General features: G+C 41.3%; 1 protein-coding gene across 1 annotated transcript; it reads right to left on the bottom strand.

Moving 5' to 3' along the window:
• Positions 1–13: 13 nt before the first annotated feature.
• LOC117736603 (pikachurin) lies at positions 14–22,153 on the bottom strand. The gene is made up of 25 exons (XM_034542044.1): positions 22,048–22,153; positions 18,021–18,130; positions 16,552–16,638; positions 15,745–15,771; positions 15,390–15,507; positions 15,154–15,289; positions 12,875–13,041; positions 9,562–9,674; positions 9,229–9,476; positions 8,607–8,887; positions 8,274–8,374; positions 8,088–8,188; positions 7,581–7,725; positions 7,092–7,281; positions 6,555–6,680; positions 5,415–5,658; positions 5,200–5,311; positions 4,267–4,383; positions 3,839–4,019; positions 1,810–1,833; positions 1,614–1,692; positions 1,326–1,469; positions 835–918; positions 267–370; positions 14–165 (listed from the first exon to the last, which is right to left on the bottom strand). The coding sequence occupies exons 1-25, from the start codon at positions 22,151–22,153 to the stop codon at positions 14–16; spliced, it is 3,297 nt and encodes a 1,098-aa protein (XP_034397935.1).
• Between the last annotated feature and the right edge of the window lie 4,188 nt (positions 22,154–26,341).

The raw sequence follows: 26,341 nt of genomic DNA, 5'->3' as shown, positions 1-26,341 counted from the left end.
TGTTTAACGTGTGCTAGTTGGAACAGGTGTTTATGTTCTTGCCATCAGCAGCGTCCTCCACCAGTGCTAAGTGATAATCAGTGGAGAGTGTGAAGTGGGACACGCAGCCCACCAAGCCTCCCATGTACTGTCTGTTTGTGTGAAGAGCTATCTCCTTCATGCCACCTTCAGGGAGAGAACAAACACATGCAGATATTAAAACCGCTGTTGGATCTGCAGTACATATTCAGCACTTTATGTGATTGTGAGTGGAAAGCAACGCATACCAACATATAAAGGTCCATTGATATTGAGTTGTCTCATCTTTCCAGGAGACCTGCCTGTTTTTGCTCCATAGTCATCCACTGTCAGCTTCCCTGACTGTCCATCCCTGAACAGATAATAAGATGATTTATTACTAAACCAAATGGCACTTTCGCCTTTGCTTTTTGCATCCCCGAAGTATGTAATAAAAGAAACAAAATCTGAACTCCTTAGAAGGAAGTCCTTGGGTTTGTCATTTTCCACATGGATTGAAAGTTAACTTGTCTCTGAATGTCCAAGAAGCTGCAATAATCCATATTTGTATATCAACAAAGGATCAAATGTCATATATGCGATATGTGTAAGAGGTTGATCTTTGGGAGCATCTTAGTATATTTTAGCTCATTGAAAATAAAAAATAACGGTGTGCATATACGTACATAAAATTGACAAGGAGATAATATGTCTTGTTTTGCTGCTCCCAAGTGGACAAATAAAGCAAGTGGTGCATCTTTCCTGTCTGAGTGGCCAAGTGACACAGATGTTGTGATTACCGCCGTGTCTTTTTGACAGGATGTTTTTGAAGCTTACCTCACAGCTTTGACTCTGTGCCACTTTCCATCGGTGAAAGTCCCGTTGACAGCGATGTTAGCCGTACCGCTGCCCAGGTTATAACTAGAACAACATGGAAACACGTACAAGGAGTTTAGCTGGTTTCAAAAGGGGGCGGTGGGTTCACATTTGTACGGTACTGCCCAGATCCACCCTGGTCCTTTTCCAGGTCATGGTCCTGCCCCAGACTTCAGGTCTTTTTTTAGCTCTGCCTCTACTGGGTGCTTAGCTCTCTCTACCCTGCGGCGGGATCAGCGTCTCTCCCCATCATTCTCATCCTCTTCTTGCACTAAACGTTCTTCTCTTGCTAAAATCTGACCTTTTCCTGCTTGCCCGTGTTGTCAAAAACGACAGTGAAGAGCAGCCATGTGGCAAGCTGACTAAAAATATGTATAATATATCTCTCTTAGAATAAGTAGATACACTTACAGTTGTTTTTATTGTTTTCCTACTTTTATGCAAAACCTTACCTGAAGATTAGTGCACCCTCCTGAAGCCCCATAGACAGGAAGTCACTGTTGGGTCTCATTGGACTGTCTCCTCGCCATAGCAACAGACCGTCTTTGGCTGTGCTCTTAAAACGCATGAAAAGATTGGTCCTGGACCCAGACGCCCTACAAAAGTAATGACAAATTGAGTGATTAAAACTTTTGATGTGATGGAAACAAACATTATTAAAACAACATTAAAACTTTAAGATGGGAAATTGTATCTGAACATATCAGAAAACCCCTTTTCACACTAATTTGACTCCCAACCTTTTCAGGATATCTCTGTTGTCATATGTCAGGTAACTTCTGCCAATGAACTGCGGGATCTCAATGGATTCAGTCACAGCTGGGCAGAGAAAACATTGTATTTACTTCATAGCATCACAAGGTGGCAGTGTCTGCATTTATCTACAAATTGGATAAGCTAGAAATCTGCTTTTTGAATACATTAAAGAAAACTTACTGTTCAAACAGTAATTCCCACACTCTGATCAGTGAAAGCATTAAACACAGAGAAGGCATAGATAGACTGAAGGGATTAGGTTGTCCAATATATCATTTTAAATGCAATTACATGATTAAAGAAAACACATGTAATGAGCTCCTGAGAATAGGAAAGATCATGCAACATGGTTATGTTATTACACAAAAACAAAAACATTGTCATCATTAATTTCTTTACAATTTTTTAAGAATTATTTGCCATTTTGTTCTTTGCCTCTACTTCATACACAAACCACTAAGTGTGCCGTCTAAATGTATAGTACTTTTGGGTTTTATTCCGCAAAAAAGACATGCCAAAACATATTTATATGTACTCCTTGTCCTCAAAAGTACATGGCAACAGCTCAAAACCCATCTTTTGCTGTGTATCCACACACTGATTTCAGTTATATTTATCATGCCATTATCCAAACCGCTTATCCTATTTAGGGTCGCGGGGCGCTGGAGCCGAGCCCAGCTGTCATTGGGTGAAGGTGGGGTTCACCTGGAGGCACATATATAGAGGGCACATATATAGAGACACAACCATTTACACTCACATTCACACCTACGGGCAATATTAGAATCTCCAATTAACCTATGTAAGTAAGTCTTTGGACTCTGGGAGGAGGCCGGAAAACCCGGAAGGAACTCATGGTGCCACGGTCGGGGATCGAACCCTGGCCCTTCTTGCTGTGGGGTGACAATGCTAGCCACTGCACCACCGTGCACACCGTTATATTTATCATCTGATACCATTTCACGTTGGTTGCTCTCTAATCACAGCTCCTTCACTTATCATCAGTGCAGTGTTCTTTCAGCCTTTGCAATTGTTTAAACTTAACCAAACACTGCACTCAGGCCCGTAGAGATCACCCCCGCAGCCCCCGCACCGCGGGAGGGCCTTTTTTTTTTTAATCCAACACTAGCCAGCGGACTCGGCCGTATTGCGGCTAAGTGTCGGCTGACTCGGCTGTGTTCCGGCTCGATGTGGCCAAATGTGAGCCACCTTTGGCACATTTCACTGTTGCCATGTCTGGCCCAGGTGTAGCTGTTACGGACATGAGCAGATTCTGTCTGAGACATCGCAACCGGTTTATCGGCTGCCGAATCTGGGCCGAATAATGTAATAAATAAATAATATTACATTACGTAATAACATTAAGATATCCCTCAAAGTTGTCTCTCTCATATAAAGCTACACAATAAAAAAAAAGTATTTTAAACTGGCTTTATAAGTTTTAAATAATAATTGTAAAGGCAATCGTAACAGGCAACCACTAGGGCCTCCTGCTACGCGGACTGGTGTTATTGTTGGGCCGCGGTGTATTCTGGGAGAACTACGAGGAAATTTCTCTTGAGGAAAAATGAAACGCACATTTAAAAGTGGTGCCCAAAAGGTCATTTTCCAAGCTAAAACTGATCAAAACATATCTCAGAAGCTCCATGTCACAAGAGAGGCTGTCAGGTGTGGCCATCCTTAGCATAGAGAATAAACGTGTGCGCAGTTTAGATGTAAAGAGCGTGGTTAAAGACTTTGCACACAGATTTGCTAAAAGACGCGCACATGTAAATGCAAACCTGTAAAAAGTAGCCTACCGGTGTATCGACTATATGTAGGCATATTTGTTATGTTGTTGTAACACATGTTCTGTTTGAGCTGTTTGATAGGCCCTAGCATATGTTTTGTTTCTGTTGGAATATATTTGTTCTCTGTTTGAGCTGTTTTTTCTGATTGAATAAATTTCCCTAAAAAGAAAAGCTTGGGTCCTGTTCGTTAACTTTGGATAATGACCGCTGGACAATACATTGTGAGGGGGCCCTCTCAGGGTTATTCTGCAGGGGGGCCTCATGTGTTTCCGTTACGGCACTGACTGCACTTATTTTATAACGGACCTAGTCACAGGATGTATAGTATGTATACTAAATAAAAAAAGACCCCAAACATGTCACTGTGCTAAAAAGAAAAGAAATAGCTAGTTCCGTAAAAATATTGTTGACCAACTGACCTTTCTGGCAGTGCCTCCCATCATACCCTAGGGGGCAGTCACACTCATAGCTGTCCCACTTTGGCCTGCAGGTCCCCCCATTGGCACAGGGACTTTCCACACATGGGTGAGCTGAATTAGCTACGTTAACTCCACCAGCGGAGCCAGTTGTTATCGGGATGGTGCGGTCGTTGAGTATCAGCTGTGGATATAAAAAGGAAAGCGACCGACAAAGACGAGGAGGCAAGTAAAGGTATAAAAATCAGACACGTATATGCATCATGTTGTTGTTTTTTACAACGAAAGCAAGTGGTGTGACTTAAATATATATTATTTGGATGTTTACTCGTTACCAGTGCTGGATTTTCAATGAATGCCAAACTAATTATATTGCCAAATAAAAAACAAAAGTTTAAGTACAGGTGTTATAGATGTAGATGTGGTAATACCTTCTGAATAATTCCTGTGAAGGGCTTTATCACACCTGCTGTCCTCTTGGTTTTATCATATTCTGGTACTCCACCAATATAAAGAGGTGAGCTGCAGTTGATCTGAGTGAAAGCTCCCTGAAGAGTAAATTAAACAGATAGATATTAGTTAATTATGTCAGTAGCTTATACAAAAGAAACAAAGTGAGAGTTGTTTGTATTTTAGCTAGAAGCCATCATCATGTATACAGACATCTTGTGTACACAGTTGAAGTTCAAGCACCAATCAGGAAAGAGAATACATAATTGCATAATAGGCCTCATTTGTGAATGCACCGCCCAGAACTTACAGCTCCTAATTAAGGAGGTATCAGCAAAATAGTCAGACACAACAAGGACAATCACGAGGTGAAAGATAATATATAAAAGTGAAGTCCCAAGACCGGAAACCCATATGAAAACAGGGACATAAGCGTCCATACAGATTAATAAAGGAAGAACCCCACAACTGTGCTTGATTTGCTATTTCTGCGTGTTGGATTATCTGTGAGCTTCTTCAATCACGTTATTATAAATGCCCTTATTTGGACGAAGAAATACTTTTCATAACTTACTGTTAAAACTGTATTTGTCTTTTGTTATATTTGGTGACGTGATGGTATATAAGAAAAACAATATCAAACTGTGAGTTTAAAGTGATATATTTGCAAATGAATAGATGAAAACATTAAAGCAGGTATCAGAGGTAAAAGTGAGTTGAATCAGAAGGTTTGCTCGGGTGTTAGAGGACAAAACAAGACCCATAAGATGATCATATGTTCAACAAGTGTCTCCAATGAGACATCCATGTTGCTTTACATCTGCTGAAATAGTAATTACACCGCCCCGCAGAACTTAATAGTGTACAAAGACACCATTAGTGAGTGTGTTGGACATAACACAGAACCCAAATACCTCAGCAATTCCCTCCATTGGCCTCTGACTATCCACCTGGAGGATACCACTCTTTGCTGTGCGAGACACCCTCAGCTCATGCCATGTGTCCAGTCTGATCTTCTCTTCACTCCTGTTGCACAGATCATCACACACATTATAGGCCATACAGTTCAAATATAAAGTGAGAAAGTTAGGGAGACAGAGAATAGCATGAAAGTGCATCTATTTCACACCGTATTGTAGCTCCTCCAGAGCCGCAGTCAAATCTGAACTCTACATATCCGTCAACGAGGTTGATAGCCAGGAAGTCTCCGCTGCCTGCGTCATCACTGTACAGCAGCGTCCCATCGGGCATCAACGGCCGAAACGTCAGCTCAAACTCCATGAAGGACAGATAACTCTGAGAGGACTGAGGCCAGGGGATGACAGCGTACGAAAACGCAGTCTCATTGAAGAGAGGTGAGGACAGTGAGAAAGCTGTAGGGAGAGAAGCCATGAAGAGAAAAGAAGAAGGATTTGGGCCCAGCGGGAAGAGGAGGTGTGAGCATTAAGATGATTAAGAGTGAAGATGAAGAAGATGAGAAGAGAAGATGGGAGGACGACAGAGAAAGTGGAAGGTTACTTTGTGTGAAAGCTGGTCTAACATGCAATCAATCCCTCTGCCTCAGTACAATATATAATGATCCTCATACCCACCAATTTCCTTCATATTGCATTCAACTGGTCAGTAATTACCTTAAAAGGTTTGGGCGACAATCTGTGACCATGAAGTAAAAAGAAACCACAAAAGGGATTTTACATCCAGGACATGGTCAAATCGTACACGCCAGCTCGTTCACTTCGCTCGGCTTCTGCCAATCGGCTTGTAGCTCCTTCACTTCGAGCTAAACACTCAAAATCACGACTGTTTGCTGTGCTGGCTCCTCATTGGTGGAACGAGCTCCCCATTGACATCAGGACAGCAGAAAGTCTCTACATCTTCCGTTGCAAACTAAAAACACATCTTTTTCGACTATACCTTGAATAGGGAAGGTAGAGCCGTAGTAGCACTCTAGTAGCACTTAAATGTCCCTTACCGATAGCACTTTGTTGTTTAGAACTTTAGCAGCACTTAAATGGCTCTTACTGATGTCACTTTGTAGTTTAACTTTATTGAAGGAATTGTACTTTCTTGATTCTTGTTGTTCTGAGTTTGGACTCATGGTTTAATGCACTTATTGTAAGTCGCTTTGGATAAAAGCGTCAGCTAAATGACATGTAATGTAATGTAGTGTACTTTCTACGTTCACAGCGGTAAGAAACATTTACTCTTTTACAGACAAGAGCGAGTTCTCTTTGTAGGCGCGGGACAAAGGAAGGTAGAGTTGACTTACTCTCTGCACAAAGTGCTCCCCTGAAGCCGAGCGGGCACAGACAGATGAAGCCATCGGCACGGTTTGCAAAGCAGACTCCATCGTTGGCACAGCTGACCAGGTCACACACGCTGTCGCTGCACTCACCTTGTGGGGGGATTAGGGCAGACTCAGCATCTGTTTCAGTGCTTTCATCATTTCTAGTAACATTCTTACTCTATAACTGGGTGTATAACAACTGCATTCTGCTGCATTATAGAAAGTATACATTACAAAGTTCAAAAAGGTGCTATTTTATAAGCTAAAGAGTGAAATGTCACGAGCAACAATCTCTGCAATGTAGAAACACTGTCACCCAAATAATATTGGAGCCCACTTACTTTATAACAATTATTCATGTACAAAGTTTAAAATACAAAGTGTCCTTCTGCAGTGGCTTTGGTGCTCTGAAACTATATATCTGCAAAGCTTGAGAGGAGAACGGGTGCATTATGGGTAACATGGGTAAGGATCGCATACCGGTGGCAGCAGTCACACTGATTGCACATGCTTCCTCACCTATGTCAGCTCCACTCAGAGCTCTGCCCAGAGGCCAAGGTCGGATGTCAGTAGCCTTGTTGTTGATGGTCAGACTCTGAATGCAGCCAAGAAAGCCACGATTTGTCCCTGTCGCCCTGACCAGCCAATAAGCACTCGGGGATCCACCCACATACAGCGGCGAGCGGAAAGTGATCTTAGTGTACTGGCCCTTTGAGAGTGAAGAGAACAAAATGTGCTTTTGTTATGTGCCTTTATTACTGAAAAACACTTTGAGTGTAATCAACTGCCAGAATGGACTGAAAGGCAATGATGTCCGCAATACCTCATACCAAATTCATCCACGCCACAATATTAAAATTGAAATAGAAAAATCAATTTTTAAAGATGTACTATACTTTAGTCATATTTATGCACAAAACCTCTCACCACAATGTCCTAACTGTGGCATTGTATACAAACAATACAAATACGCATCTTTATCTTATACATTTCCTGTCTTATTGTTACCTGCGAGCGGCCAGATATGGGGGTGTCGTTGTCCATACGCAGCCAGCCGCTCATGCCGTCCCTAAAGACGGTGACCATGTGCCACTGGCCGACAACAACGCGACTCTCACTGACTATCTGAGCTGCTCCTGTGCCACAGTTAAACCTGAGGGGAAAACAGATCCAATATTAGAAGCTCACTTTTCCAAGACAATATCAAATCTATTCTCTATCTGCTTGTTCTATCAACTCAATGACAATGTATTGTGCTAACACTGTGAAATATTCAACATGTGTCATGGCTGCACCATTGAATCAAATGGATTTACAGTAGTATAGCTTTCTTCAGTGTTATGCTTACAACTCCTATAAGCTGGTTTCTACAAGTCCATCAGTTTTCCTCTTTGATGCTTTTGAAGACTTCATGAAAAACTTCAAAGGAAAAATGTTGTTCCTGTTTTTGCTGCTTTCATGAGCAGCCAACCCTCTGATTGTCTAAAACAATAAGAGAGTCCCCGTGTTCTTCACCTGTAGTGAAGCTTGCCCCGCACCAGAGCCAATGAGGTGAAGTCTCCGCGGCCATGTTCGTTCTCTCCACAGTATAGCAACAAGCCATCCTCAGAGTCTGCCTGTACCACAGAGAAACTGTTTAAAACTCCTCACCTTTTATGAATGACAAAAATCATTGGGGGGGGGGGGGACAGGGTGCTTTACCTTGAACTCGAAAGAGATCTGAAAGGTCTGGAAAGAGTTCTTCAAGGGTTCAAAGGTCATGTGAGAGTAGCCAAAGAACCTCGGAAAGTTCACAGGTACCACTGAAGAAGGGATAAAATACATTTTGGTGATGGAGGTACATTTAAAAACTTGGGGGGGGGGGGCTTTTTGCCTTTATAATGACAGCCATATAAGAGGTAGAGAGAGGGGACGACATGTAAAGCGTATCGGATTTGAACCTGGACCGCCACGGTCAGAACTGGCCTCGGTACGTGAGATGCCCACTCCAGTAGCCCCCCCACAGCAGCTTGTACCCAACTGCACTTCTCTCACCCTCAGAGCAAGTGTCCCCTCTTCGTCCGAGGTTACAGTGGCAGCGTGAGCCTCCGCCGTCGTAATCGCTGAGACAGAAGCTGTCGGGCGGGCACACAGTATCATCGCAGGTCAGGTCGTACACACGAGGCACCTCTCCTTTCCAGGGGGACATGGTGGGCGTAGTAGTGGTGGTGGGCAAAGTGACACTAAGGCGGATCAGAAGAGTTAGAAAGATAAGCTTAGTGAGTGCACAGTCCGTGTTTTTACAAAAAGCTAGCAGTTCAAAGTGAAACATAGTTCTGTGTTTTCGGGGAAGAATCAAACAGCACAATGCAAAATGTTCAGCGCAAGGCAGAGGTAGTTCAACCAGTAGTTATGATGTGCTGCACATCACAACCAAAATGACAGCTTAAATTGATGTGACATTTCGCTGTGGAAGAGCATGAAAAAAAGAAATTGTTGGTGGCTTTTAGAAGAAAACGGAAAGAGAGCAATCTAGAAATCAAGAAGCAAGACGAGCCGCAATAAGAATCATGATTTTGAGGCAATAATAACTCTGGAGGTAGTGACATTTCATCAATCTATAACAGATTACTTCGATCAAACAGAAATCAAGGTACGATCGAGAGGTACATCTTACCTGGTAGTGGTCTGTGGGGCAGTAGTTGTGGTGTCAATAGTGGTACTGGGCTCTGAGGTGGATGAGAAAATCCGATCTGTGAAATCCGGGAAGATGAGCGAGGTGGTGGAGGAAGCTGGAGGGGCAGTAACGTTGGGAGGAGCGATGGTGTTCATACGGTAAACAACGTTGCGACCAGATGGCGGATCAGGGCGTGAACGGAGCTGCGACTTCCTGTTGTCCTGATTGATACCTGGGAATGGCTTTAACTAGGAAGAGGAGGAGGATATACAAGATGAAATAAGCCGAACATGTTGAAGTATTCCTGTCCTGCTGTGGTATGTAACAACCCACCTCTTCAATAAAGATATCATAATCAGAGTCATCAATGTCGAAGCCATCTTCATCTTTGATCCTTGAATCTGTGAAGTAACGGCCGTAGTCACCGCTGCTAACATCTGAGGCACCTGTTCAGAAAGTACTTTATCATTTAACGTTCAAGGGCAGTTATACAAGATACATGATGATTGCAGTGGAGTGGTTGAAGGGTTAAACAAAGGTAGTTGAATCATGAAACAAGTCAGCATGTCAGTGAACATTTTAAATTCATATCAGGGATTCAGATCATCAAAGCAGAATGAACTATACAGCTATATATATGCAGTTTTATGCTGCTAAAATCTAGAACAGTCTTCCAGAATATGTGAGACAGGCCTCAACTCTGACAATGTTTAAATCCAGGCTGAAAACAGTTCTATTGGACAACTGAAAGTGTTTTATATGCACTCTTCGCTTTTAATATAATGAATATATTATTATTTTTATGGAATGATTTTATTTGCCTTTTTGTAATTTTATGTAGCTGTAAAGCACTTTGAATTGCCTTGTGTACAAATTGTGCTCTATAAATAAACTTGCCTTGCCTATATAATCAATCAGATTTTTTAAGTAGCTATTGTTACTTTAATTACTTATATGAGTGGCTTCTGATGGTCCAGAATTATTATGTATCAAATTTAACAGAACATCAAATGTACCAACAGCCAAATTGTTATGTAGAGGCTCCAAGTTTCTACTTGAAGAACAACAAACACCCTCATGTGGAATATTTCTCATGACAAAATTACAGCAAAATGATGATGATGTGTAAAATGGCCTCGACAACAAACAACAAATGTATCCAATTCATAGGAATGACGCCTGAGTCCTCTGTGGTTATGACAAGGTGACAACAATATTGTCATAACCAGGCTGCTGAAGCACGGACGGAAACATGTCTCCTCGATACACAACGGCAGCGCATAATGTAAAAAGACAAAGCCAGACAGTGAATACTGTATGCATAGCAACGAAAACAAATATTGCCCCGAAGAGACAGACAATTATTTCTTGATAGAAATAGTTAGTTGAATAATACTTCCCTGGTTAAGATAAATAAAAAACATTAGTTCCCTTCATTCAAACATACGTTCAGAACTTCGACTTGACATAAATGTGTATGCTATGTATGGTTCATCTGTGCTGGGCGATAGAATATTATATGTAAAATGTATATTTGACTCGTATGTATGTTGTACATTTAACCGTATAGAAATAAATAATGAGTCTCGAGATGCTAAAAAATATTCCTTTCAACAAAATAAAGTACTAAAGGATAAAACAACCATAGCGTGCATGTTCCGTGTGACACCTCCCTTGCCATCCACTCTACCTTGACAAAGCTTAATCTTAGCTTACATAAAAACATCCCCTCCCTCTTGTCTCCTTGCTCCTCCACCTCCCCATCTGCACTATCAAATACTGCATGTTTACGATGCTGTTAGTCAAGGGAGCGAATTTAAATGTATTAAGTTGTGGACTGATATCAAACTACTTATACAACATAGAAAACCCTTGAAACAAAACAAAGATATCATAGAAACCTGACTATTAAGTCTGAATGGATATAAAGTGCTAATTAACACAGCCTAATAACATTAACTCCTGAATACTGAGTGCTGGTGTACGGTGGTGGGGGTTGATGGGGGGTGCCCAAAAAAGCCCTCAGCAAACTAATCTTCTGTTGTGTAACAATCCCCCTCAGTCCATACCACCCAGTCTCCAACTGCGCACGCACGCACACACACACACACACACAAACACACACACAGAACAGTCACAGAGAGAGCGACAAGAAAAGTATGTTAGTCAGACAAGCCCACCCCCGCTGTCCACTCAAGCAGTGGTGCATTGTGTGCGTGCATGTGTGCGTGCATGTGTGCGTGCGTGTGTGTGTGTGTGTGTGTGTGTGTGTGTATGTGCGTGCGTGTGCGTGTGTTTGTGTGTGCGTGTGTGTGTGCGTGTGTGTGTGTGTGTGTGTGTGTGCGTGTCCATCAGAGGTGTGGATGGGCAGGGAAGGGGTCTGGCATCCCGTCCTTAATCCTGTCTGATGAGACTCGGACGTAACCCGCTTTTATCCCCCGCTAAGAAACCGCGCTTGTCTATCTTTTCGTTTCTGTCCGTCTGTCTGTCTCCCTGTGATTCTAACTGGCTCATTTATAACTGTATTGACTTTTTTCGTAACAATGTCTTTAGACCTCTCTTCCTGTTTGTCTTTCTAGCTCTGTCTCTGTCTCACTCTTGCAGTACTGACTTAATTAAATCAGGGCAGTTTACAGCAGTATGACAGCCAACATACATACATACTTTCTAGAGTCAACAGTGTGGTCTGTAGGTCACAGAGGAAAAAACGCCTGGATAATGTGATTGTGTCTACTCTGCTGTTTTATTTTAATAGTCATATCTAGACATACTCCTAAAGCCTGATATGCAAGAACATCCACTCACGCATGAGCACAACATTATGCCCATAGATTGTTTGAATGAAATGGTCCTCGATCCATTAAAACATTGCTATTACTGCACGTACGCATGTGTGTGTATCTGTAGTACACACCTGTGTGAAATAGTGTGTGTTTGTGTGTTTTAATATCAATCAGGCCTGATGATCCCCCTCCCCCACAAGCCGGCTACATCGAAAACATTAAAGTAAATGCTCTCCATCATCCAAGGCTCCACTGACACACTGCCAGGTGCTGTCCTACATTCAAGCTCAGAGTCAAACTGTGTTTCTGTGTCAAAATTAATGGAACAAATGTAATTTATTCCATAATAATGATTGGACAAAACAAAGACCAACAAAACACAGGAAATATTCCACATTTTAAGAAATTGGGGGGGGGGAGAGAGAAATATGCCTTAAATTATCGGCTCGATATATTAATTTAGAAAAAAAGAATCTAGTCGAGGAAAGGTAAAACATGTTGATAATAAAAGATTGGGCATTGTTCATGCTCTCTATAAACGATGCCTCTGTAATTGTTAGAAACTTTGAAATGACAGTATCGTTGGTTCACAATGCTGGGAGAAAAATGTGAGTGTTTCTGCAGTAACGTTGGGATGTAAACATTGTGGTTGACCATGGTAAATGCTTTATTGTGAGGATAACTTTGGCCACGGAATAAATAAGCACAGTTTGTTTAGTTCTGTGTGGGTGTATTGTTGAAAATAAACTGAAACTGACTGTTTTGAAACGTTGTTGAAACCAGACTAACGAGGGAGCTGAGACTGAGCTTTCCTGGCTATCACATCTCAGCTCGTTGGCACGGAGATGAACATGCAGCCTTACCGAGCGTGCGCACGGGGCTGTTGATGTGGCTGGGTGGGCTGACTCCGTGCACGTTGGCTGCCCTGACAACAAACTGGTACTCTGTTTCCGGTAATAATCCCTTCAAAACCATGGAGTTGGTCTCAATGGGCTCACGGATGTACGTCCACTCCGTGTCCATTTCTGGCCTGTGAAACAAAAGACATACAAAATATATTATCTGCTTTCATTTATTTTTTTTGCAGATCTTTCTTTTCAATATCATTATCCTCAAAACATCTTCAAAGTTATTGTTTTCGAGGACGGTGATGTGTTTTTATGTCCCTGCAAATGTCTACAAGCACAATTATTAGAGAGCTCTGAGTAATTCAAAGTCACAAAAATGCAGAATAACTTACTAACAAAACAATCAATGGAGATGTTTTTTTTTTCTATGTTACTATTTTTTAGGCCCTTTAAGTCTTAAAAGCATTATGTTCTGCTATTCATCAGAGTGTTGTTTTAAAAAGTTGAGCCAAAAACAAAATGAACTCCTGATCTTAATTTTCTTTCTTTTATCATCTCCAGCTGCCACATTAATGTGCTGATTCTGGACGCCTGGAGCCACAACTATCTGTTGAATAGAGTCATCTTCCACACCGATCAATGTCTCTCTTCAGCAAAGCCTCTTTTGATGTAAGACATATTTGCCTCTGAGATGCCCTTTTGTGTGGAAAATGCCCCTGCACGCAAAAACAGACTCTGATTCATGTCTACTCTGTCACAGTACGTGACAGTTTCTCTGCCTCCGTCTCTTTGTCTCTCTCTCTTTGCTCAGTTCCAGGATGTTAACGCCGCACCACAAAGTGTGTTTCCTCTTATGTCTTGACTCCTTTTTCTTCCTTTTTACCAATTCTTATGTCATTACGTCTTATGTCATTGTTTTGTATTCTATCTGCCTTTTTGAATTCACGTCAGACACAATCAGAGGACTCAATGCAAATTAGTTCAGACTTCCTTGACATTGTAGCTGAGGACTCATCGAGACAATAGAGGTCCTTTGTGTGTGTGTGTGTGTGTGTGTGTGTGTGTGTGTGTGTGTGTGTGTGTGTGTGTGTGTGTGTGTGTGTGTGTGCAAGAGGCCGGACACTACAGGACAGAGAATGAAATTCCTTCTTTCCTCGTGTCTCCACTGATCCTCGTGTCAAAACACAAATGGTTAGATTAAGCAGACCAGCAAAGCAGCATTGTGATGAGGGAGGCTAAATGTGCAGCAACAATACCCATTAATGCACAAATAAAAATGTTTGTAAATAACCATGTGAGTGATTACTTCTGCTTATAAATGTAAATGTTTAAATCGAAAGAATTAGTTCCACATTTTGGAAAATACACTATTTGCTTACTTGCTAAACATTAGATGGCACTCTCATATTTGCTTATCAATTTTGGAGCTAAAGCTAGGAGTCATGGGGCTTAGCTTCACATAAATACTGGAAGCAAGGAGAAACAGCTCGCCTGGCTCACTCCAGATGTTCAAAAGCATACCTACTAGCACCTCTAAAGTTCCAGTACACAACTCCTCATAAAATCACAACTCATGTTTCAGTTTGTATACAGAGTAAACAAACAAGGTATACACTGTTAGTTGATGAGCTTTTAGGCAATGGTAGGCATATTTTATTTTTTATGATTTTTGCTTAGCTACGTAAGAAAGGGTATACGTGTATTTCCCAAATGTTTTCTTTTTCACCCTTATTTAAATGCGTGCAGCATTGAGTCTGAAATGCTACTTGTCTCGTGCATAGTTTTTGCAACAAACATTTATTTCAAAATCTCAGCATGTTGACTATAACTTGGGCTTGATCAATGCTTGGCCCCACAACAAACATGTGTAATCATTGATCCATCAAGCGATCTGTGTGGTCATAGAAGATAAGGGAGTAGTGTTCTGGGTCAGGTAAAAGCTGTCTGAATTGTCCAAAGTCAGATGGCTTGTAAATTAGGAAGATAAAAGCAGTCAGCCTTTCTGCTTTGCTCTCAAAGCCGGTGATGGAACACCACTTTTCACTTCGGCCTGTTCTTTCCCTGTAATGTGGCCACTTCAGACTGCTCTTCACCTTGTAAGTGTCCCTATGTGCGGGGTTGATGGTGTTCGTATGTGTGTGACCTGGGTGTAATTTAGTGCAAATGTATAGACCTGTAAATATGAGTCTGTCTGAGTATTAGCAGCGACATTAAGCTGGGGAGGTCACAAAAGGCCGGTTTTATAAACCTTAAGCTTCATTAACTGCTTTCTTGGGGTTGCTCACTCAACTGACCTGATGTAAGCCACCAGGAAGTGAAGGACAGGTGCACTTCCCTCGCTCTCTCCTTGCTGCCATGACAACGCCAGCTCTGTGTCAGATACCGCCATGACAACAGGCTGAGTGGGGGGCGATGGGGGCATGCACATGTCTAATGGCACAGGAAAAAAAACGTAAAGATAATAACAATACCGCGTTAGAAATAATAGCATCCGTCGTAAAATGGATTCCTACTACTCACGTATTCTTACCATGTGACGCAGTGCCGATGTCTCGGGGCATGCTGGGTCTCCCCTCCCCTGCCCAACCATACGCTCCAACAGTGACTCTGTACTTAGTGTTCACTCTAAGGTTAACAATGTCCACATCCTAGAAGACAGCAAAAGGGGAAGGGGGGGCAAAGGTACAAATAAATACAAAAATAAATAAAGATTTGTTAGAGGGAGAGAAAAAAGACAAGAAGCAACATGAAAAGAAAGAAAGATGGTGTAAGAAGAAGAGTGAGGATGACTGAAGTGGAAAGTAAACACTTATAGATGTCGAGCATGATGAGAAAGCAGTGACATGATTTAAATTCAGTAAAAACAAAGAATAAACGATACTCACAAAGCTTGCTTGTCCATCGAATTGCCCCTTTTGAGAAAATAGCCACAATGTTAAATCATCATAATGTTAGTGACATAGATTGACATTTCTATAGAAAGTAAAAAGGGATTTTGAATACTTGCAAGATTGGATGAGGTATTAAATGATCATTGTAACCAAATATTCAAGGTTCTAGGTATTCTGTATATTCTATCTTATTGCATCTTATTTTCCAATGAAAATATCAAAAGCAACAACATCCCCCATGTCGATTTGTTTAAAAAGTAGATATTAAAAAAAAAAGTAAAACAGGTTACAAATTTGTAGTTAGATTTTTTTTAAAGCACTAAATAATTCCCTAAAAAAGCTGGGCTCTGTAGTTTTAATGTACATTATCAAAACAGGTGTAAATTGTTTATTTGCATAGAACTATTTTCAGCCGCGGAGTAATACACATTTGGTGCTTTAGTATAAAGGCAGCAAGACGGTGCATGTGGGATTAACTTTAAATAAACTACAAGGCCCAGGATCACCATAATGAAGCAATTCCTGTATTTTAATAGCTTTTGGAAAACAATGTGTCGGAGGAATTAAATGTATCAGGCATTGGCTACTCAGACAATATTTATTAGTACGATCAATTATGTTTTTGTTTTTTTCAGGGCCATGGTTGCTTCTCTGTGCATCAAGGAATCAGCACCGCGAGAATTGGGTTTCCTGCCACAGCGGAGATTTCCCTCAATCTCAAAATTGGAGTTTAAGAGGTTATTATAATATCACCACTGATTTCAAACATAAAGTAGCACAGTTAGCAGTCAGTGTACTCACAGTGGTCAGCATGTCCAAGCTGAGAGGCACCTCCAACAAAGACTCTGTCCCCATTGAATGGACATTCCTCATCTCTGTGTAGAAGACCTAAAAAACGTACACACATAGTCAAAGAGAAAGACTCGTACAAATACATATTTGAATGAAAAAGCCTTAGAATAATTCATTCAAAATCTAAGCTATTTTGGCCGGCATTCATGAATCTCATGTTTGAAAAGTAAAACAATCCCTTTAAAACAAGCTTTTAGCTTCCATTATCAAGTCGAAGCTGTGACAATGTAAACACAGAGTAAATACTATGAGGAAACAGGATTATTCATGAACTTCTAAAGTGATTGGCCAAATGAACACACATGCTTATCAACGAGTCGTGGGGAAGCTAAGGTAGCTGACTAATCCTCTTAGTGCAGACATATGGCCATAAGCAGAGTACGCTCATACTGATCCACACTTTGTTAATGTTTGACTCAAAACAAACAAAAGAGAGGAAGGAAGGAAGGAAGGAAGGAAGGAAGGAAGGAAGGAAGGAAGGAAGGAAGGAACTGGATCATGGTAAGGCTTCATAGCTCATTCTAAAAACATTAAATAAATAAACAAGTGGACAAACAAAAAGCACAGGCACTCAAACATTATGATTCATATAGAGTAAGTTAGACTAATTGTTTTAAGTCAGCAGCAACAATACACTATATCTAGATTACAAATCAGCCTTTGCATATCAATAAATGTACGTACAGTATATTATATTTCTACCAAGAATAGCAAATCCAAAGCACAGCTGGGAGCAAGAATTATCGTCAAGACACTCAAATAAAGATGTGTGACTTTCAGAGCTGTATTGCCCCTCAAACATGTGGCAGTGAAAGGTTTTTCCATTAAAACACCAGAAATGTTGTTGTGTCAATCCAGCCATCAAGGCCATCTTGCTGCACAGTGGATTTGAATGGCACTTTAAAAGTGTGGGGGAAATGTGGGGCCCAACCACGTCAACAGCTTGCAGAGGGCATCCGAAATATGGTTTTGGACATACGTACCTGAGAATTTTTTTAAATCTTTACCAGGTTGAAAAGCTTTCTATCAATTTTGATAAAGAGCATTGTTAGTAATTTAAGCCCACTGTTTTTTTTTGTTTCTTTCTTGATTTTCAACATTTCTTTCTGCGTCAACATGGCTGTTTAAATGTGCAGGTGGTGGCAAGCAAGAAAGCCACCACACAGACACGGCTGCTGGCAAACCTTGATGCAAACTGTATGGAGCATCTCACCTTAAGAATATCATAAACAATGTGTTAAATAATGGAACATATATGTGCTTAAGTAACCCATTACATGTGCCAAGATCATGTTACTAACAGCTAAACAGCTTTTTATCACACATATTTTCTCATCACCAATTGAGCTGTCACATAGAAATTAAAATAATACATATATTATTGCTATTTCTGTGTAAAGGTCCCAGTGTGTGGCTACCTTGTATCCAGTGATGGTGCTAACATGTCGCCGGGGCATCTTCCATCGTACACTAAAGGCGGTGCAGTTGACTGTCTCCAGCTGGATGTCTAGCGGAGGACTCAGGCGATCTGGTTTGTACGAACACACACAGAGATGATCAGTGAGGGCAACAGAAGATATTAAGGGGAAATGAGTCACTGTAACTACTCTTTATTTTAATTGTTAGCTCTGATAAATTACAGAACCAGAGACGATTAATGTTACATTTACATGGAAGGTTAGGACCAATATTTACAATAGTATAAGATTCTTTAGCATATTAACATTTTACATTTAGATCTGCATACGATGTAATACTAATTCAAGCGGATAAAAGCTGTTTGAACTCAAATGTTGAAGTTACGCGGCTCAAATGAAGAGGTGTGCCCTTTTAGCATTTTAGCACCGTTTAGCTCTGTTTTGGTTGTCTTGGCCATAACTTTTGTTTCTCTCTCATCTGCCTAGTTTCTTAGCAGCAGTCGGGGACTCATTAATAGCACCAAACAGCAGACTAGTTGGTAAGCACTTTGAAGCCAAATATGTTGTTTAATAAAGATGGACTACTTTTTGAACATACCTCATCATTGTGAAGATGAAGTATATAAATTGGAAAGCTAATTATAGTTGTTCAGAATAAGAAAGGAAGAAAAGTGTCTCCCTAATTTATGTAAATAAGGTTTCAACAAATTTCCAAATATCCAGTGATAATATGAAGACAATCTACGCTGTATTTCACCTCATATTCTATTTGAAGAGTGACAAGGGGGCCATTTAAAATGGCATAAACTGCTGGCCTCTAATATCAACTGACTCTGACTTCAAAGCTCATTATTTTCATTGTCCTGGGTGCTTCTGTGACACTTCAAGAAATTGTGATTGCACCTCCAGTGTCCAACTGTGGACCGAAAACGCTCTTATAGACGAAAGCGAAAGAGCTCTGGAGGTGTAGCTCATCAACACGGCCTGCTGTATATTCATTACCTGGCTTTAATGAAGAAAAATGAGCAGACAAGGACCCTTAGAGAGTAATAGACATGCATCGTCTGAAATAACATTTACACAAAGTATAGACGATTGTCACATCAAGAACATAAAAAAGCTCTTGAAAAAATTGCTGCATAACAAACTACGGCAGATAAACATGATGTATTATAAATTCATAGTATTCATTTAAACAAAAGGTTAATATAGCAAGGAAGACCTCTGCAAATGGAAATCTTATGTAGCTACAATGCTGCTCTTTTCAACTTTCCTTTTTCTCTCGTGACTCCCATCTTCAGCTTCCCATGTCGACCTCCAGAATCCTTTCAACATCTATTCTGCTTTTGTTTTTAACCCTCCTCCCTGCCCTCTTCCATTCAAGCGGGTAATTCAAAATGTCAGCTGAATTCCCCGATCATCCATATCTCCCCAGGGGTGCGGGCTGGTGCAGTTATGGCTGAGCTGAACTCACAGAATTAGAGCAGATAGAGGGAACTTCTCCCCAATCAATACAGGTGAGGCCAGAGTTCCCAGGTGAGGCCTGGTGCAAACTTCTGGAATACACTGGAGACCACTTTTAAGAACAAGGCCACAGTCACAGGAAACCATGCACTTTCCTGCCATCATGAAAGACACACAAAGCAACACCTACTGCAGCTCACTCAGAGCATAAAGAGCACAAATCGACCTTTTCCAAATCCATCAAGCACAAGTATGCCAGATTAGCAAAATGCCATGATTACCTAATTCCCTACTTCCACAGATCTGTGATATTTCCTTTGAAACAACTCATTACTCTCTAAATATATCTCGGCGAGGATGGCAGGCAGGCAGGCAGCAGGGGAAGGAGCCAAACACATGAGGATACACGGCCTCGTGCAATTTTGATTATTTAATAGAAAATGCAGTTTACAGGCAATGAGTGCAACAGAAGGCAGGTAACAAATCTAGACCGTAAAAGAAACCCAAAGAGCAATGATGCCACAAAGACAAGGAGCTGGGTTGCTATAAATAGTGACTGACTAATGGGGAAGTGGGAACAGGTGAGCAGGAGGCCTGGTGAGTGCAGGGCTAACGAGGGACAGGTGGTCCCAATCAGCACACGGGAGACGATCAAAACTGTCCGAGGAAAAAAACAAAGGCAGGAAGTAAAACAAGATGACTATCAAAATAAAAAAGATAAAAACCAAAGGGACATAATCTAAGTTTAAAGTATTGTCCAAATAGAAGCTTGACAAACAATGACTTCTAAGGCAAATACCAACGTTTTAAATATTTAAATTTTAACAAAACGACAAAACGGGCGGATTTTGCAACCAACATCAACTTGTTTCAACTGTCATTGGGGTTTCAAGCGGTTTCATGCAGCATTCTTTATTTATGTTGGAATTTCAATACTCTGGAGACTGTTATACCAATCTGCCCAAAAATTAAAGGAATAATACTTGCTTGCACTTGATCAACACTAGCCCAGACACACACCTACTCTATTGCTCTGATTCTATATCTCCACCTTCAGAGTCAGTCATGCTGCTCTTTCCAGGTCAGAGTCATCCAGTGACTGACCACTAAGACACATGCTGTTGTGCTGCTCTTCAGGATGGCTTCGGGAATGATATATAAACACTGACTCTGAAGGGATAAACTGAAATGTCATCTAAAAACAGTTTCTCATATTGGTTACATTTTCCATGTCTTTCACCAAACACTATTGTTTGCACTGAGTGACGTGACAGAAAGGGCTTAATTTCAAAGGAATGATTTTCATGACAAGTTAATATGTCTAGATCTACATTACAGTAAGTGTAGAGATACTGAAGGATTCTATAAATAATTCAACAGCGTATTCTGACTGGGTAGAAAGCTATCAAAATCCTGAAAAAGTAAGACCACCTTGGGGAGAGACGTCATTCAAACTTAACTCCTTCCTAGTACAACCAGTTGTGTTGTGTAAAAGGCTGATGTGATTCATCTGGACGTCATCGAGCCCTGTTGACATCTCCCCCTCCCTCTGAATGAAGCCTGAAAGACCTCAAAACTAAAAAACAAGTCTTAAAGACAGAACTACAGCTGTCCTCTGTGTGACAGTCCCAACTGTGCTGACAAACAGATGTAAAAGTCAGCCTGCTATAGCCTGTGGGTCCAAAAGAGTTCGGGAGAAATACGACAGACAGCCAGAGAGACTGACAGCCAGAGAAAACGGAAGTGATGGAAAGGTGGAAAGAGGAGGCACAAGGAAGAAACTTGGATGGGAAAAGTGTTCTGGGTGACAGAATATCAAAGATGAGAGAGAGAGAGGGGGGAGACACTGAGGTGATGACACAATCAACCTCTGGGATGTTGTGCCCAAAGGAGCACATTGACAAGGTTGCTGATGAATGTGCTGTTGGTCTGAAGTTGAATATATCCCTTTCTATCTTCCTTCCTTTGAGAAATATTTACATATTGTGTTAAATTCGTAAAATATGTGGACAGTTGTTTTTTTATCAACACAAACAATGTTTTAATAAAGAAAACACCTTTCACTCTTAGCCATGAAAGTGCTGTTGCTGTGGACAATATGTAGTTTACCGATTGTCGTTAATGTGGAGTTGTGTACACATGGGACTCAAAAGCACCTTGCAGAGAGAGGGATGGGGACCTTTTATAAAGAGTCTCAGTAACATGCTGCTCTGGAGCTTTTGCTGTATAGAATAATCACTTCTATTTGATGATGTGGAGATATACATGATGATGATGAAGTGCTTTCTAATAACCAAAGTTTATATTTCCCAGCACTTATCACCATAAACTAGAACGTAAAGGACTTTTAAAGTTACTTGGATTGTTGTGAATGCATGCTCAAATATGATATGTGTCATTTGTGACGTGCCACATTTTAAAAGCTGGATTTATGATACTGTAATCATACAAATAGAAAGATAAGCACAGGCTATAATAATGCTGCCCCGACCCACAATATAAAGGATTATCATTGTTGCTATTATTACACCTTTTACAATCTAATAAAAATAAATAAACTCACCAGATCTCCGAGCATTTGATCTTCTTGAACAAAAGCAAACGCTGGCTGTGCATATTGCAAAGATAAGTAGGTATAAAAGACTCCTTTCTTTACATGTAGATTCCATGTCTTCTTCTGGTCCAACGTTTAAAACGGTCAAATTATCATTTTATCACACATTCAAACGCCCCTGTGACTGTAAATGTAGCAAACCCCTTTGTTGATAAAAGTTTTCACTGATAAAAAAGAAAATCCCTCATCCAGATTTGGGCGCAAATGCCATCCGAAGACAGGCAGAAACTGCCCGAGAGAAGAGGGCAGCTACGGGTTGACACTGATAAGATTACAGTCCGCAAAAGAACAGTGGGTTGGACACATGGACCCGTTGACGGACGGACAGGCAGCTACTGTGTCCCAACGGGCGCGCTGACAGAGGATGGAGAAGCGTAATGCGCGACGACTAAAACAACTGAATGGTGGGCACGATCATTTTTACGCATGAATCTCGCTTCCGTGTCACGCCCCGGTCCGCGTCTTCGACCGCACATGAGATGGACTGCGAAGTGCAGGAACGCGGGGCCATTTAGAGTTAAGAGGATAACAAGCCTCTAATCCGCACACTGGACACAGATGGAGAGCATGTCTTGACGAGGAAGCAAGGGGGAGCCAGCAGATCCTACCGTGTGCGTGCGAGGAGCGCGCGCGTGTGTACAACAATGACCAGCAAACAAAACAATGAATCCATTAATTTATGACTACAACTGCCCGACTGATTAAGTGTTGTGTGTTGTCTCAACCCGAGACAAGAAGCGAAGTTTGAAGGAGCGGTGTGTGAGCGTGCGTCAACTCACAATCTTCACGTCACAATGTGCGTGTGTGCGCGTGTGTATGTGTGTGCGTGTGCGTGTGTGTGTGTGTGTGCGTGTGTGTACAGAGAGAGCAGTGTTCACAGGAGAGCTCAGACAAATCATCAGATGCATTCTTCTTGTCAACGAGGGCCAAAGAAAGACGACTTAACAATCGACGCACGGCGTTAGGCACTTTTAGCTCTGATCAAGTTCATTTTATTTGTCAAAGTTGTTCTACATGTCCTGCACAAATCAGCTTCAAACAATGCTTGAGACAGTAAATTGCCCCAAACCTTTCCTCTGGATAAATGTATATTATATTATATTATCAGTGCCGTAACGGAAACACATGAGGCCCCCCTGCAGAATAACCCTGAGAGGGTCCCCCCCTCCCCCCCATATGTAAGGGATAATGTATTGTCCGGCGGTCATTATCCAAAGATAAACGAACAGGACCCAAGCTTTTCTTTTGAGGGAAATTTATTCAATCAGAAAAAACAGCTCGAACAGAGAACAAATGTATTCCAACAGAAAAAAAACATATGCTAGGGCCTATCAAACAGCTCAAACAGAACATGTGTTACAACAACATAACAAATATGCCTACATATAGTCGATACACCGGTAGGCTACTTTCTACAGGTTTGCATTTGAATACACATGTGCGCGTCTTTTAACAAATCTGTGTGCAAAGTCTTTAACCACGCTCTTTACATCTAAACTGCGCGCACGTTTATTCTCTATGCTAAGGATGGCCAGACCTGACAGCCTCTCTTGTGACATGGAGCTTCTGAGATATGTTTTGATCAGTTTTAGCTTGGAAAATGACCTTTCTTACTTAACGGTTACTTTTATTATTTTGTACAGAGCCGTTGTCTTCTCAAAAGGGTTGCAGTGTTGGACAACGTGAAATGAAGTTAAACAACGATGTGGTTGTGGAGATAATTAAGGAAACGTGTCCGATAATGGGCACATGGGGTATAGTGAGAGCATAGGTTTAATAAGGTTAATGTATTTTCAAGCGCAACACATAGACAGAGCAGTACAGCTGTCAAAGTATAACGTTAGCTACGTGGTAATGTTAGCTATAGCAAACAGTACAATACCCGTCTCTTCTGGCAGATGAGTGCATCCTTCACCAGCTGGTCGAAAAAGACTTGTAATTTTGGGAAGTTTGGCATTTAATTCAGAAATGTTCTGTTTTGAATGCAGCTTTTGGGCACCACTTTTAAATGTGCGTTTCATTTTTCCTCAAGAGAAATTTCCTCGTAGTTCTCCCAGAATACACCGCGGCCCAACAATAACACCAGTCCGCGTAGCAGGAGGCCCTAGTGGTTGCCTGTTACGATTGCCTTTACAACTATTATTTAAAACTTATAAAGCCAGTTTAAAATACTTTTTTTTATTGTGTAGCTTTATATGAGAGAGACAGCTTTGAGGGATATCTTAATGTTATTACGTAATGTAATATTATTTATTTATTACATTATTCGGCCCAGATTCGGCAGCCGATAAACCGGTTGCCATGTCTCAGACAGAATCTGCCCATGTCCGTAACAGCTACACCTGGGCCAGACATGGCAACAGTGAAATGTGCCAAAGGTGGGTCACATTTGGCCACATCGAGCCGGAACACAGCCGAGTCAGCCGACACTTAGCCGCAATACGGCCGAGTGCGCTGGCTAGTGTTGGATTAAAAAAAAAATTGCCATGCGAGGCCCCCTGTCACTGCGAGGCCCCCCCGCAGTGCGTGGGCTGCGGGGGTGATCTCTACGGGCCTGTATATTATATTATATTATATTAGACACAAAAACGACCAGCAGCCATGGTAACGTTGATTTGTGCAGCCTTTTTCCATATTCCCTATTTATAGGACTTACTTGTCAGTGTGCACAGCATAATATAGAAAATCCTTTTATCTAATTATGATCCAACATTTTTACTACGGCTCAAACAGTCGGGCTGTTGAATATGGACGAAGTAGTTCAGCCACATATGAAGGAGTCTGGCCGTGCAGTGTTCTGTATGTGAGAGTGAGGATTTTAAAGTGGATCCTATGCTCTACAGGGAGCCAGTGAGAGACCTGAGTATCGAGGTTGATGTGAGACCGTCTATTTGTTCTTGTCAGCATTTTGGATTACCTGCAACTGGTTAATCGCATATTTACTGAGAGAGGAGAAAAGTGTCATTACAGTCATCAATACGATAAGAGATAAAAGCATGTGTGATCATCTCTAATTCAGATGTAGATAAAACAGATCTCAATTTGCTGATGTTTCTTAGGTGGAAGAAACAAGATCTAGACAGCTGCTTAACATAGGGGTCAAACGCCAAGGATTTGTCAAAAATGACCCCGTGATTACGCAGGTTTAGGTAAACAGCAGAGGAGAGTGGACCAATGCCCTGCTTGATCATAGGGACAGCATCATCAGGTGCAATAACTAGAACCATCGTCGTATTATCATTCAGTTGTAAGCATTTTACTGCTGTCCAGTCATTAATAGCATTGACACAATCAAGGAGGCTGGTTAACCTGAAGGCCTTACTGGGTTTAAAGGAGACATGGAGTTGGATATCATCTGCATATAGACGATAAGTTTTAATGATCTGTCCCAGGGGTAATAATTATAAAGAAAATAATAGAGGCCCCAGGACCGAGCCCTGCGGTACCCCACAGGACAGTGGAGAGATGTCTGACACAAATTCTCCCACCGAAACAGTAAAACCTCTGTTTGCGAGGTATGATGAAAACCACTCCAACGCTGTGCCTGATATGCCCACCCAATCACGTAACCTCTCAATCATGACGTTATGGTCTACGGTGTCAAACGCCGAACTGAGGTCAAGGAGCACTAAAACAGAACAGTCACCTGCATCAGATGACATTAATAAGTTATTTGAAACCCTCAGGAGAGCGGTTTCAGTTGAGTGCTGTTTGCAAAACCCTGACTGGAACTTGTCAAACATATTGTGCCTCTCCAGTGCAGCAGTTAGTTGGCCGGCCCCAACCTTCTCTAGGATTTTTGACAGAAAAGGCAGTTTTGATATAGGCCTGTATGGCAAAGCAGGATCAAAGTTAGGTGTTTTAAATAACGGCTGGATAGTGACATGCTTGAAATAGGAGGGGACACTTCCTGTGGACAAGGAATAATTAAAAATCATTATTATAGGAGGATCAATAATTGGCAGGATTTTCTGAAATAGAGAAAATTGTATAATATCCAGAGGGCATGACGATGGTTTTGATTTATTAATTAAGCTCTTGTATGCTGGAAAGAGTCCAGAACAGCAGGAGGTTGTGAGGAGCTACCGTTGGGTGAACAAATCCCAAGAGCAATGCCAGACCTAATCACCCTTACTGTATCAATGAAATAGGTAAGGAACTTATTACACTCATCAGAAGATAAGCAAGCTAATATAGAGACAGGTGGTAAAACAATGGTGTTAATTGTGTCAAACTAAATCTT

Source organism: Cyclopterus lumpus, chromosome 9 (genome assembly GCF_009769545.1).
Source record: "Cyclopterus lumpus isolate fCycLum1 chromosome 9, fCycLum1.pri, whole genome shotgun sequence".
Taxonomy (NCBI): Eukaryota; Metazoa; Chordata; class Actinopteri; order Perciformes; family Cyclopteridae; genus Cyclopterus; species Cyclopterus lumpus.
Note: the sequence above shows the minus strand (reverse complement) of the source record. Positions and strands in the feature narration are given on the sequence as shown.

Bases quoted from the DNA above. Each gene is read 5' to 3' on its own strand.
- LOC117736603 (XM_034542044.1), bottom strand. From the start codon at position 22,153: ATGGAATCTACATGTAAAGAAAGGAGTCTTTTATACCTACTTATCTTT. The intron at 1,470-1,613 runs GTTGGGAGTCAA...TTACTTTTGTAG, and splicing joins AACAGAGATATCCTGAAAAG to GGCGTCTGGGTCCAGGACCA. The intron at 919-1,325 runs GTAAGGTTTTGC...ATGTTGTTCTAG, and splicing joins GAGGGTGCACTAATCTTCAG to TTATAACCTGGGCAGCGGTA.